The following is a 14,733-nucleotide window of genomic DNA, read 5'->3' as shown; positions in this document are numbered from 1 at the left end:
AATACACTACACATACACTACGGCCAATTTAGTTTATTCAATTCACTTATAGTCATGTCTTTAAACTGTGGGTGAAACCGGAGCACCCAGAGGACACCCATGCAAACACCATTGACCTTCTTGCTGTGAGGCGACAGTGCTAACCACTGAGCCACTGTGTCGCCTTCTAAGTCTATTTATTCACATCTAAATGTGTTTAAATATGTTTTTATTCAGTTATTATATTAACTTAAGTAATGTTATTGAATAATATGCAAATGATTATATGATTTATGTAAATTACAGTTTGTAAGGTAATATTTTCTGTCATTTGGTGGATGTTTTATAGACTTCACCAAACATGTGGTTCTAATTATGTTAGCATTGTAAATCGTAGATAAAAGTTAAAGTGATATTTGTTTATTTCATATGTTAAATTTGTACTTTTTATACTTTCAAATATATATTTTTGACAAAATTATGCACAGGAATAGTAAACGGCTCTTTAAACAAAGCAACACATTTGTTGGTTCATTTATGCAGAATTTGCTTTTTGTAACTTGACACTGAATTGAATGCTTGAGCATAGTGACTAAGTCATGAAGCTTTCAGCGAAACCCTCTGCTTTCCCCATCTCACAAATGCTGTTTCCTGGTTGCTTTTCCGTCTTGTATTATCTGCGGTGGGAGATAACAGAGCAATGCAATGGTCATTTGACCTCAGGCACCAGATTTCCTTTACCCTGAACATCACTTCCATGCACACCTCTCCTGTCTTTCCCCTAAGGACTGTGAAAGCAGGCTTTATGTATGAGTGCTTAAGACGGTAGTCTTCACAATGGTTTATTATGAAGGGAATTTCCAGATTTCATATATATACAGTTTAAGTCCAAATTAATAGCCCCCCTGTTTAATTTTCCCCCAACTTCTGTTTAACGGAGAGAAGATTTTTTCAGCACATTTCTAAACAATAGTTTTAATAACTCATTTCTCATAACTGATTTATTTTATCTTTGCCATGATGACAGTAAATAATATTTTACTAGATATTTTTCAAGACACTTCTATAAAGCTTAAAGTAACATTTAAAGGCTTAACTAGGTAGGGTAACTAGGTAGGTTAGGGTAATTAGGCAAGTTGTTGTATAACGATGGCTTGTTTTGTAGACATTCGGAAAAAAAAAGTTAGCTTAAAGGGGCTAATAAGTTCGTCCCTAAAATGGTTTTTAACAAATTGAAAACTGCTTTTATTTTACCTGTAATAAAAAAAAATAAGACTTTTTACAGAAAATAAAATATTATCAGACATACTGTGAAAATCTTTATGCTCTGTTAAACATCATTTGGGAAATATTTAAAAAAGACAGATTCTTACTTCAACTGTATATATATATATATATATTAGGGCTGTCAAAATTAGCACGTTAACGCACGTGATTATTTTTAAATATTTAACGCATTTAAAAAAATAACGCAGTTACAGTTTTTTTTTTTTCATTTCCTGTTGCGGCCGACGTGTGTTTATTGGCAATGCGTGCATAGAGGCGACCTAGGCGGGCTCCTTGGGCAGCAGAATAGTGAGCGAAACCCCCCAATATATATATATATATATATATATATATATATATATATATATATATATATATATATATATATATATATATATAGAGAGAGAGAGAGAGAGAGAGAGAGAGATAGGGCAATGGATTCAGTGAAAATGTTTACATCTGTATTTTTGTCTTTCACAGGACGAGGAAGATGAAATCAAACTGGAGATTAACATGTTGAAAACTCATTCCCATCACAGAAACATTGCCACATATTATGGTGCCTTTGTCAAGAAAAGTCCTGCAGGTCAGGATGACCAGCTTTGGGTGAGTAGACAGACTTCTGAACTCAAATAAACATTCTGAGTTTGCTACAGAGGATTTTAGTCATGTCTGATGTGTCTCTCATCACTAGATGTGTCATAGTTGTGAGGTTGGAGAAACATTTTTTTTTTTTTTTAAATCTGTGACCAGTTATGTCTTTTGTTTCTAGACATCCACATCTCAAAGAGATAGACTCATCAGAATAGTTATTATTTCATTTATATCATTCCAAAAAAAGAGATTTCAATATATGCAAATAAAAAATGTAGTTTGATTTGAATAAGTGGAACTAAAAAAAATCTATTTTTATTATTTATTCATTTTTTAACACTGAAGCGAAGGCCACATACTGTATACATTTTATTTATGAGAGTGATTGCCCTAACACTGTGGTTAGGGCAGTCAAAAAAAAAGGAAGTAACATCTAGGGGTAATATCAAGTTAAGTCAAGTTGAGGTTTATTGCCATTCTGCTACATGTGTGGACATACAGCGGAACGAAATGTCGTGTCTCGCAGGACCATGATGCTACATAAATCAACGTAATGATAAATATGAACACAACACTGGAAGTAAGAGCTATTTTATCTGAACTTAATAATTGTGAACAAATGTCCACGTAGATGAAACCTCAGCTCAAACCCACCTATTTCTAAATTGCCATTGAACTCTCAAATACAGTAGTTGTTTAAATATATTCTCCAGCAGCCAGAAAACGACTAACATTTCCAGAAGGTTTGCTTTGTCAAACTCTTTCGATCAGTGAAATGTTAAAAATATTTGGAAACATATGTCACGTTAGTTTGTAGATTTATTTATTTTTTGCCTGTTGTATAATGGACTTCGGCAGGCTGAGCACCAGGATGTCATAACTGAGGAGGCATTCTAATTCCATAGGGGGGCACTAGACGTGGTTTCCAATTTTGATCCCTCCTGTTCATTTCATTTAGAATATTTATTCACTTATTTATTTATTACTTTGGCTGTAATATACTTTTTACAGTAATAATAATATGCTCAGTTTCGTTATTACTAATTTTATCAATGAAGGTTATGCAACGATACTGTTTAAAATGCAGACGGATGACTTTAGCGCCAAACGAGTGGTAAAATTATATTTAATTCTCCTTATTTATTTCTATTTTTTCAAATAATATAATAGTTTAAAGATAAAGGTAAAAATAAAGAGTTATATTAGGTTGTCATAAGTGTTTTTTTTTTTCTAGTTGGGATTTGTAAAAACACCACCATAAACCATTAGGCTATTAGTAGGGCCAGATGAAATCTGCGGACATTTTTTGCTATTTCAATTTTGGTAAAAATCAGTGAATTTTTTGCGGAATGATTTTGGGAGTGTTATAACTAAAACTTTAACATATGAAATAAAAAGTAATACCTTTTTAACTTGTATCTAATGTTCACAATGCAAATCCAGCACGCGAAACTCACCCCCACTGTCCTTCAGGTACGTCTCGTGCGCACATGCCCCTACTCAGATATGTTGCTCACTCCACCCCTGACACAGACACACACACAGACACACACACAGACACACACACAACGCGCTGCAGACGTTTTGGCCCCAACGGGCTTTCATACTGGAGCGACTCCCCTCAGATTCAACACGCATGATCACGTTCATCAAATTTGCTTAAACTAAGCGTCCTAAAGTATTACTGTATTTTACAAGGATTCTGACACAACAACGCGAAGCATACACTTTCGTTGCGTTTAATGAGGAAACACGCTAAACTTGGAGGGCTCATGCTGAAAGGCAGATTAATGCCCTGTCTTTGACAGCTCGCGACTTCACCAGAGACTTTGAGTACATTTACATAAGACACCAATACTTCGATTTTAATATGATTAAGATTATACTCTTATTAAAATTCTACCGTGTGGCCTAAGCAGTGATTTTATTACCTTAAAGGAACACCGAGTCACGAAATGCGGAGGATTTTCTTTCTGTTCGCCATGCGGTATCAACTTACAACAGAAGTCGAAAGTTAAAAATGAAACATGATTGCATGAAACTTTGGAGAGCCTGGTGATGCGACATTAATTGTTTTATACTGAAACTTGCCTTCAAAAAGTGCTTCCTTGGTCTTATCCACATTTCTCGCATGTTAAACACACGTCCACCACAACAGGAAGTAAAAAAACCTGCAACTGCGTTAATTTTTTTAACGCGTTAATTATTTAAAATGAATCGCATGCGTTAACGCACTCATTTTGACAGCGCTACTTATAATATATCTACTATTTCTATTAATATCTACTATTTACTATTAATAATAATGAATATAATAAATTAAAATATTAATTATAGTGTAAACTACTGTGGGAATGTGCAGTGTCCAACTAAACATTTTATGAGGCTACTCTAATATTAATCCCTAACTTAAAAATGTGAAAATGACTGACAGCTCTGTTGAATTCAATTTAACAGCAAATTCCTTTTGCGTTGCATCCCTTTAGAGCTCAAGAGAGTTCATTCATTCATTTTCTGGTCGGCTTAGTCCCTTTATTAATCCGGGGTCGCCACAGCGGAATGAACCGCCAACTTATCCAGCACGTTTTTACACAGTGGATGCCCTTCCAGTCGCAACCCATCTCTGGGAAATATCCACACACACTCATTCACACACATACTCATACACTATGGACAATTTAGCCTACTCAATTTACCTGTACCCAGGAAATCGGAGCACCTGGAGGAAACCCACGCGAACGCAAGAAGAACATGCAAACTCCACACAGAAACGCCAACTGAGCCGAGGCTCGAACCAGCGACCCGTTGACCTTCTTGCTGTGAGGCGCACAGCAGTGCGACAGCACTACCTACTGCGCCACTACGTCGCCACTACATCGCCACCTCAATAGAGTTGTATTTAAATAATTAGTTAACCAAAACATGTACTGAATTAGGCTGCTCGCCTTCATGTCATCCTCTAGTCCAGTTTTCTCCCGTTTGAGTTTAGAGTGCGCCTCCGCCACCATGTGCGTGTTTATACAGGTGCACCCTGACCTGACGCGGGGAACAGATCTCTGGGCTATTGCTTTAATTTTATAATTTTCAGAATTAAAATAATTAAATAAAATTAATTAAAATATTAAATAAAATATAATATTTTATATTTTAGCACCGGGCCTGGCCTTCGGGCATGCAGCTGTGTAAGTGTGTGTGTGATTGCGTGTGTTTGCGTGTATCTGGATTTCATCGTCCTGATAAAGTTGCTGAGATAAATTGCATTATTCTGTGCTGTCATGCTTTTTTTTGTAAGTTAAATGTATTTCTTGTGTGTGTTTGGCTTCAGCTGGTGATGGAGTATTGTGGCGCTGGGTCGGTCACAGACCTGCTGAAGAAGACCAAAGGGAACTGCCTTAAGGAGGACTGGATCGCTTACGTCTGCAGAGAGGTTCTCAGGGTGAGTTAGCAGATATAAAGACTCATTTGATATAATGTGTGATGTACCCTGCGTTTTATCCGTGGATGAATCTGCCCTTAAGCTTATGTAGATAAAAGAAAGCAGCAAACATCAATGGAAACCAGCCCAGCGCATCACAATGTATTTCATTGACAATAATCTTTGGACAAGACATGAATTTTATTCATAAAAGGGGTTTGGATTATAAAACATTCCATGCATGTAGAAAATTGTACAATTTCTTCTGGTCCAGATCATGAATGAATCCTCTGTTGTTGATTACCAAAAACAAAACATCAGGCTTGCAGTGAAATTTGGGAATGACCTGAAACACAGTTATGAAAGATTTTTTTGTTGTTTATAAATAAATACACACACACACACACACATAAGGACTTTACTAAGTTAAACTGAAATAATAAGTATGAATATTTGCATAACAGACGTTGATTAGCAAGTCTTTCCTCTCATTTACTTATGTATTTATTTTTTTATGATTAGATTTTTAACATCCCCTTTTCCCTCCCCTTCCCAGCAGCGGCAGTGGCTGTCATTAGATGTTGCTATCATAAATCCAGTAAATAGAAATAAATAATATAAGACTCAATAAATAAATAAAAACACACACATACAGAACATAATAATAGTAAAAATAAAACATTACATAAATACATCAATATAACAATAATAATAATACATAAATCAAATAAGATAATTACACTTTTACTGTGCGTCTTACCACAGTGACTTTATTCATTCTCCAAAACTGCCTAATAATTTCCCCATCTTTTCATACAATTTATTGAGGAATCTATATGTCATTTTTTCATATGCCGCCACCTTCCCCAGTCCTGTAACCCATTCTTGAAATGATGGTGGACCTGCTGAACGCTATCCCCTCATAATGATTTGTACGGTGGCCGGGAAGTGCAAAACAACATTACAAAGTTTGAAACACTTTTACAAAGCTCGAGACAAATTTACATTTTGAAAAACATTTTTACCTATCATCAGACACAATTACATAGGAAAAACAATTTTACAAAGGACGAAACAAATTTACATTTTAGAAAACAAATTTACAAGACGCAAAACACTTTTACAAATCCCGAAACAAATTTACAATTACAGATTCCCTTCGGAAAGGGAATGTACCACACCCCGGAAGTGACGTAGAATGTACCACACACCGGTAGTGAACCGGAATGTAACACACACACTGGAAAATATCAATAATATCCAGCTCGTGTGTGACTTTGTAGACAGGTTTCCACAAGTCTACAGCTATAAAAATCATGGTTCGACTAACTGGGATAAAACTACGGAACCCCGGAAGGGACGTAGTGGAGGAGAAAAAAATTGGCTGGGTGAAAAAAAAAAAAAATAGGTGAAAGAAAAAAATGGGTGGGAGGAAAATATATATTTCTAAGTTTTTGCGTTCTCTCGCAAAGTTTTGCGTTCCCTCGCAAAGATGTTTTGCGTTATCTCGCAAAGATATTACTGTAGATTTGTCTTCCAATCATAATACTTATTTGAATCCACTCAGACATCTTCTCAACAGATCCCAACACGAACTGGTCTCCCAGTACATTTATGTTAAGACAAAACGAAAAGCAGCATCCAGAAACATCCTGGACATTAGTCTATAATATTACTGTAATTAATTTAAAAACTGAATAATTATAAATTTACACACATTTACTCAAGTAAATAAACAGAATTAATGATGGGCAAAACATTTGCGGAATTCTGTGCGCATATTCCGTGTGGGCCTAATTATGACTAATGTCATAACAAATATCGTCAACTAAGCATAAGTTGCCATTTAAGTCAAGTTTTTACAGTTTTTATTTTATATGAGATATTTTAGTGATTATAATAAATGTTTTATCTGTGCATTTTTTATTTATTAATTTAGTTAATTAATGTGTATAATTTGTGATGTAATATTATAGTTCATTTATTTATTTATATATATTTTTTGTAATTTGATTTGAAATATCAAAGCTATAGAGTTTATGTGAATGTGTATACATATATTCATGTGTATATATGTATATGTATATATGAACGATTGTGTATGTATACATATGCATGTATGTATATGTTGGCATATGCGAGAGGAGATCATGTGATCCGGAAGTGTACAAAAAGGAGCACCTGATTGTGATGAACATTGTCTGATGAAGAGCCGGGTGGCTCGAAACGTTACACGCTCTATGTCAGCCTTTTTAAATTTAATAAATTTGTATTTTTGGAGCCTTGGTGTTGCCGCCTTTGATTTACATTTAATTTGCACTTTTTGCGGTTTAGGCTGAGCACCCAATTAAGAGAGATGTGCGTGCTTTTGTACAGTTTTTTCGTTAAATAATGTGTCCTCGTAATTTTTTATTAAAAACCTCAACCTTTTCTCAAAATTTCTTCTCTTCACTTCCTGTCATGTAAGATGCTATAGCAGTCTGTCTCATTGAATACAGTGGCAAGGACATCACTGATCAAATGATTTACCTTAATCTAAATAATACGTTAATAAAATGATTAAGATGCTTACATGAGTTGCTTTTCCTTCATGTTGCCGTTTTACAAGTTATAGTGTATTTATTACATCACCGCACTACAATATTCAGTGTCTTCTGAAGTGTCCAGAATCAACAGTTTGTGTGTGTAATGGTACTATATCTGTGTATCCTGTCACAAAGTGAAGGTTATGTATGAACTAATTTCAAGAGGATCACGTGCTCATGATTGCTTGCAGTCGGTCCCACATTATTCAATTTATGATTTACCAATCAGACGATTCCTAAGCCACTATAAATACCCAAAGTTCCATATAACAGCCATCTTCGTTTTAAAGAATCCCCCCTACCACCCCTACTCCTCCTCATTTCCTAGATGGGTGGCATGGTGGCCCAGTGGTTAGCACTGTTGCCTCGCAGCAAGAACGTCACTGGTTCTTGTCCTCACCAAGCCAGCCGATATTTCTGTGCTGAGTTTACAGTTTCTCCCCTTGCTCACATGGGTTTCCCTCGGGTTTTTGGGTTTCCTCCCACCGTCCCAAAACATGCAACTTTATTGACTAATCCAAATTGGCACCATAGACATGCTCCTAGTAAGTAGTTATCTCTTAAGAGCAATCCCTATCTGTTCATTAGCTACTACAGCAGGGGAGTTCTCAAGATCTACCTGAGCTCAAACTCCCCTCTCGCCTTGGGAACAGGAGGGAGCCCTGGGCTCCAGGATCTTTTAAACTCAGGGCTCTCTCCCGGAACATCATGCCAAACAAGCTTTATAATCGATCATCAGCTAAGTGTTAACTCTTGAAATGCAGTCCTAGATGATGGTAATGGTTTGATTAAGGGCTTTAAATCTGTACTGCATTCCAATAATGTGACTAAAATAGGAATACGATTTGAATTTGTTTTGTGTTTATTTTGATTATGACTTTAGCCAAATTAAGGGAACCAAAAGTGTCTGTTTACATGTAAGACGCTTAATCAGAGTATTGCCATAATTGTATTCAAATCAGAGTATTTATGTCCATGTAAACATACTTAATGTCTGTCACATTTGTGAAAGGCATTGGCCCAAGATTGAACAAAAATACAGGGTGATTTCTTGTCCTCGTTGTCATGCTCCTCAATAAAAGATCCTACATGTGAGAGTGCTGGCGTAGAGTTATTTTTCACCACTCTAAAACTGCCATTCACATCTACCTCCATTTTGTTAGCAATACCTAATGTCTAACGGTCCTATCAATCCCAGAGGGATGGAATATAGCCTCGTCCTATTTTGTTTCTCATTAGGTAGCTGTCTCACTCAGATACAGTGCTTGAAATAAGTATTGAACATGTCATCATTTTTCTAAGAAAACATATTTCTAAAGGTGCCGTTGACTTGACATTTTCAACAGATGTTGGTAACCAAAGAAATCCAAATGAACAGGAAACGAAACTAGTTACTTTTATAAATGAAGTTATGTGTAATAAATTGAAATGACACAGGGAGAAAGTATTAAACACATGAAGAAAGGGAGGTGCAGAATGGGATTGAAAACACAGACAACAACTGAAATCTTTCAGTAGTTCTTTAGCAATCCTCTGCTCTTTGTTATTATGAATAAGTATCAGCTGCTTCAGTCCAACATCTACATTACCAGGATGATGAAGATGATTTTATGGTGGACATTTCAGCAGGATAATGATCCAAAACACAGCCAAGGAAACTCTCAAATGCTTTCAGAGAAAGAAAATTAAGCTGAAGAATGGCCCAGCCAATCACCTGACTTGAATCCAATAGAAATTACAACATAAAGCTCAGATTTGATAGATGAGACCCACAGAACCATCAAGATTTGTACACACTGTTGAAGTCTGGGAAAAATTCACACCTGAGCTATTCATATGAATTTATCTCTAAATGATAGCTGCCATCACAAAAAAAAGTATTTTATATGAAGTATTAAATACATGTCAGTAGGTCAGTATTTTCTTTTTGTGTCATGTCATTGTTATTTTATTTATTTTGTATTGTTTAGTTAACACCTCCTTTAGAAACGTTATTCCCAGAAAAAAAAAAAAAAAACATGACATGTTCACTACTTATTTCCCCCACTATATTTGTCACAGTAAGGAAAACCAAGCCTGTTTAATTAAGTTGGACTTGACTGGTTTGCTCCATTTTAAATCAACCATTCAACGATTTGCTTTGCTTTTTGTGCTTTCAGGGTCTGTTACACTTGCACTCGCATCATGTGATTCACAGAGACATTAAAGGACAAAATGTGCTTCTGACAGAGAACGCTGAGATTAAACTCGGTAAGAACAGCAACAAACATCCCTTTATCAAATATCAGCATTAAAGAAATGTTGACTATGTAAAACAATGCCTGAATGTTCACAATTCAGACTTCAGAATGTTAGATATTTTCCTTCATTGTTTTCTTATTGCTTATTGCTCTAATTTTGTCATGTTTTTGTCATTTTTGCAGACATAGTTTGCAGATTCACTGAAATTTCTTTTTTCTTTTTTTAATTAGGAGTGCGAACACAACATTGTTGACCATAGAAAGTATGCATGTACACAATAAACACTCACCAGCCACTTTATTAGGTACACCTAACCAACTGCTCGTTAACACAAATATCTAATCAGCCAATCACATGGCAGCAACTCAATGCATTTAGGCATGTAGACATGGTCAAGACGATCTGCTGCAGGTCAAACTAAGCAACAGAATGGGGTGGAAAGGTGGTTCAAGTGACTCTGAACTTGGCTTGGTTGTTGGTGCCAGACAGGCTGGGCTGAGTATTTCAGAAACTGCTGATCTACTGGGATTTTCACGCACAACCATCTCTAGGGTTTACAGAGAATCCGAAAAAGAGACAATGCAGTGAGCGGCAGTTCTGTGGGCGCAAATGCCCTGTTTATGCCAGAGGTTAGAGGAGAATGGCCAGACTGATTCGAGCTGATAGAAAGGCAACAGGAACTCAAATAACCACTCGTTACAACCGAGGTATACAAAAGAGCATCTCTGAACGTGCAACACATCCAACCTTGAGGCAGATGGGCTACAGCAGCAGAAGACCACACCAGATGCCACTCCTGTCAGCTAAGAACAGGAAACTGAGGCTACAATTCACACAGGCTCACCAAAGTTAGACAATAGAAGATTGGAAAAACGTTGCCTGGTCTGATGAGTCTCGATTTCTGTTGCAACATTTATATGGTAGAGTCAGAATTTCGCATCATCAACATGAAAGCATGGATCCATCCTTCCTTGATTCAACACTTCAGGTTGGTGGTGGTGATAAAATGGTGTGGGTAGGCATGGGCCGGTATAAGACGGTATGAAAACCTTGGATAAAAATATCACGGTTTCACGGTATGACAGTTTTTTGATTACTGCTCTAAAATACGTTCTTCTGGGTAAAAAAAAAAAAACACAAGATATTATATTTAAAAAATAAACATTTTAAATATTTTGAAACAGTACACATGTTAGGCTAAATAATATAAATAAATCATTGACCTGCTATCTTAATGTTTACAAAATAGATTTCTTTACAACTTGAAAATCCATTGGTCACACTTTACAATAAGGTTCATTAGTTAATGTTAATTAATGCATTAGTAACATGAACAAACAGTGAACAATACATCTACTACTGTATTTGTTCATGTTAGTTAACGTTAGTTACTGAAAATACAGTAGTTTATTGTTAGTTCATGTTAACTCATGGTGCATTAACTAATGTTAACAAGCATGGACTTGGATGTTAATAATGCATTAGTAAATGTTCAATTATGATTAATAAATGCTCTTACATGTGTTGTTCATGATTAGTTCATGTTAATAAATGCATTACCTAAGAACCTTATTGTAAAGTGTTACCAATGCATCTTTGTTTTATCTTTCTTGTCTTTGGATATAAAGTGCGTAAGCCACTACACTGCTCAGGTGCATAGCACATAAGATGCACATAACAGCAGAGGATGTTGGTTTATAAGTCATTTGTTTCTCAAATGTTTGCTAAATCATGAGCTGACCAGTAGCTTTTGATTTGGAGTGTCCTTTTCTGCTGGAGATGCTGTTGCCCTAAAAAACTAAATAAAATAATAGTTAAAAAAACATGTTAAAACAATACTTACATAGATCTTAGAACGGTAAAACAGAAAATTTTTGCGGTTTTATAACCTTGACTATTCCAAACCGTGGTATACCTTGAAAACAGTAGTCCCATGCCTAGGTCTGGGAGATATATTTTTTGCACATTTTGGGCCCGTTAGAACCAATTGAGTGTCGTGTCAACACCACAGCCTGCCTGAATATTGTTGCTGACCATTTCCATCCCTTTATGACCACCGTCCACCCATCTTCCGAAGGCTTCTTCCAACTGGATAACACGCCATGTTGTAAAGCACGAATCATCTCAGACTGGTTTCCTAAACATGACAATGAGTTCACTGTACTCAAATGGCCTCCACGATCACCAGATCTCAATCCAGTAGAGCACATTTGGGATGTGGTGGAACGGGAGATTTGCATCATGGATGTGCAAATCTGCAGCAACTGCGTGAAAATCTCTGGAAAAATATTTCCAGTACCTTGTTAATTCTATGCCACAAAGGATTAAGGCAGTTTTGAAGCCAAAAAGGGATCCAACCTGGTACTAGTAAGGTGTACCTAATAAAGTAGCTGGTGGGTGTATATCTGCTTTGAACTGTTTTCATACGATTATTTTTGTCTTTTCAGTGGATTTTGGAGTCAGTGCTCAGTTAGACAGGACGATTGGAAGAAGAAACACATTTATCGGGACGCCATATTGGATGGCGCCGGAGGTCATAGCATGCGATGAAAACCCAGACTCAACATATGACTATAGGGTGAGAATTTAAGCAATTCTAAAATGTTGGCACTTTTTGTTTTAAAGCTGCATACATTGGAAACGTTTGGGTTCCATTTCAGTCTGTCTATTGTTCTGTTGTTCTCGGATTCATCAAGTTTCTCTAATATGACCAATAGACTGCAAGTATGTATGCCAGTAAATTATATGCGTTCCCAGTAAGTGTAAATGAACCCATATCATGCGTCTGCATAGTATGGCTGGAGATATTTTTTGAAACACAATAAAACCCTCCGATTTCAATTGGTTTATTTCAATAAATCAGCATTTTAAAACGACATGCAGCTAGTGTTAACAGCTCCTAGATCAAACAACTCTACATCAGTCGATGAATGTTTCACTCTCCTATAATTTAGTTTTACCAAATGTTTCAGAGTGATGTGTGGTCTCTGGGTATCACCGCTTTGGAGATGGCAGAGGGAGTGCCACGTGAGTTTACGCAATTCTTATGTATATTCAAAATTATAATCTGTGTAAGTCTGTGCAAGTTGCATATCTTGCAATGCTCTTTATTATTGCCATTTTTCGTTACAGCCTTGTGTGATATGCATCCAATGAGAGCGTTGTTTCTCATTCCACGAAACCCTCCTCCCAAACTAAAGTCTAAGAAATGGTAAGATTATTATTATTATTATTATTATTATTATTATTATTATTATTATTATTATTATTATTAATATTATTATTATTATTATATATAAGTATCACAAAATTTTGGTTCACAGTAGGCATAGGATGATAACCATGTTATAGGTTTTCCACAGTTTGGAAAGTTCAAGGTTTTAAAACCGTCACATTTTTCTGTTAAACCGTTCCTAAGGTATAATTAAGATTTTTTTATTCCTTTTTTTTTTTTTTTTTTTTTTTAAGGAAAACAGTCCATTTTAAATTTTAAAAAATATGTGTTTTTGAAACAAAGGAAGACAGCAGAAGTCCATAACTCATTTGAATTATTTAGTTTTCAGATTGTTTACCATTCAAATTTTTTTTTAAATGTTTCCCAAATTAAAGTATATTGTGTACAAAGGGGGAAAAGATTATTTTTTTTTACCCAGACATTTAAAAAGAATATATTTTACAGTATATTTTAGCAGTAATCACAAAACCTTGATACCTTGATATTTATATCCAAGGTTATCATACCGTCAAAATGTTATACCAGCCCATGCCTGGTTCACGGTGCTGTCTTGGGTTCAATCATAGGATTTTTTGTGTATCCAGTATTTAGTAGCAATTAATATTTGCTTACATACTGAAAACATACAGAATTTTTTTCCTGATGTTTAAGAGACCAATGATATTTTCACAGTATTTCCTTGTCTTTTTTGTTTGTTTTTTTGGCTGGAATATTTTTAGTTAATTCTTTATTTATTTATTTAAACAGGTCCATGTTATTAGCCCTCTATGTTATATATACATGTTATTAGTCATTTTTATTTTGATTGCCTACAAAACAAACAACCATAAACCAATGACTTGCCTAGCTAACATGAAAATCTATTTAAATTTAAAGGTCAAAAAATCTGGGTGTGACTCTGGAGTCAGATCTAAGTTTCAATAGTCATAGTCAAAGCAGTTAGTAAATCAGCATACTATCATCTCAAAAACATAGCAAGAATTAGATGCTTTGTTTCTAGTTAAGACATAGAGAAACTTGTTCATGCTTTTATCAGCAGCAGGGTGGATTACTGTAACGACCTCCTCACAGGCCTTCCCAAAAAGACAGTCAGACATTTGCAGCTCATTCGGAAAGCTGCTGCCTGGACTCTGACCAGAACCTGGAAATCAGAGCACATCACACCTGTCCTCAGATTTTTATGCTGGCAGTTACATTCAGAGTAGATTTGAAGGTATTATTACTTGTCTATAAAGCACTCATTGGCCTAGGCCTTCAATACATTACAGATATGCTCACTGAATTCAAACCTAACAGATTACTCAGATCTTTAGAATTATATAAACAAGATAGTCAGCAGATTCATAGATTTGAGTTCAGTCAAAGCAGGGTGAATCAGCTTTCAACTGCTTGAATCTACATCCAAAAGTGATCAGATG

General features: G+C 35.6%; 1 protein-coding gene across 5 annotated transcripts in view; it reads left to right on the top strand.

Annotated features, from left to right (window-relative positions):
- The window catches only part of si:zfos-2326c3.2, a 117,999-nt gene that overhangs the window by 31,107 nt on the left and 72,159 nt on the right, over positions 1-14,733 (top strand). For all 5 annotated transcript variants that reach the window (XR_012390226.1, XM_073922543.1, XM_021481119.3 and 2 more), the window contains exons 4-9: positions 1,726-1,851; positions 5,165-5,275; positions 9,999-10,089; positions 12,528-12,658; positions 13,053-13,107; positions 13,213-13,291. Coding sequence is in view for 4 of the 5 variants with exons in the window: in XM_073922543.1 (XP_073778644.1) it covers positions 1,726-1,851; positions 5,165-5,275; positions 9,999-10,089; positions 12,528-12,658; positions 13,053-13,107; positions 13,213-13,291 (593 nt within the window). In the remaining variant the exon portion in view is untranslated. The remainder of the gene's footprint in view (positions 1-1,725; positions 1,852-5,164; positions 5,276-9,998; positions 10,090-12,527; positions 12,659-13,052; positions 13,108-13,212; positions 13,292-14,733) is intronic.

Source organism: Danio rerio, chromosome 14, assembly GCF_049306965.1.
Source record: "Danio rerio strain Tuebingen ecotype United States chromosome 14, GRCz12tu, whole genome shotgun sequence".
Classification (NCBI taxonomy): Eukaryota; Metazoa; Chordata; class Actinopteri; order Cypriniformes; family Danionidae; genus Danio; species Danio rerio.
The sequence above is the reverse complement of the archived record's forward strand: the minus strand, read 5'-3'. Positions and strand labels throughout refer to the sequence as shown.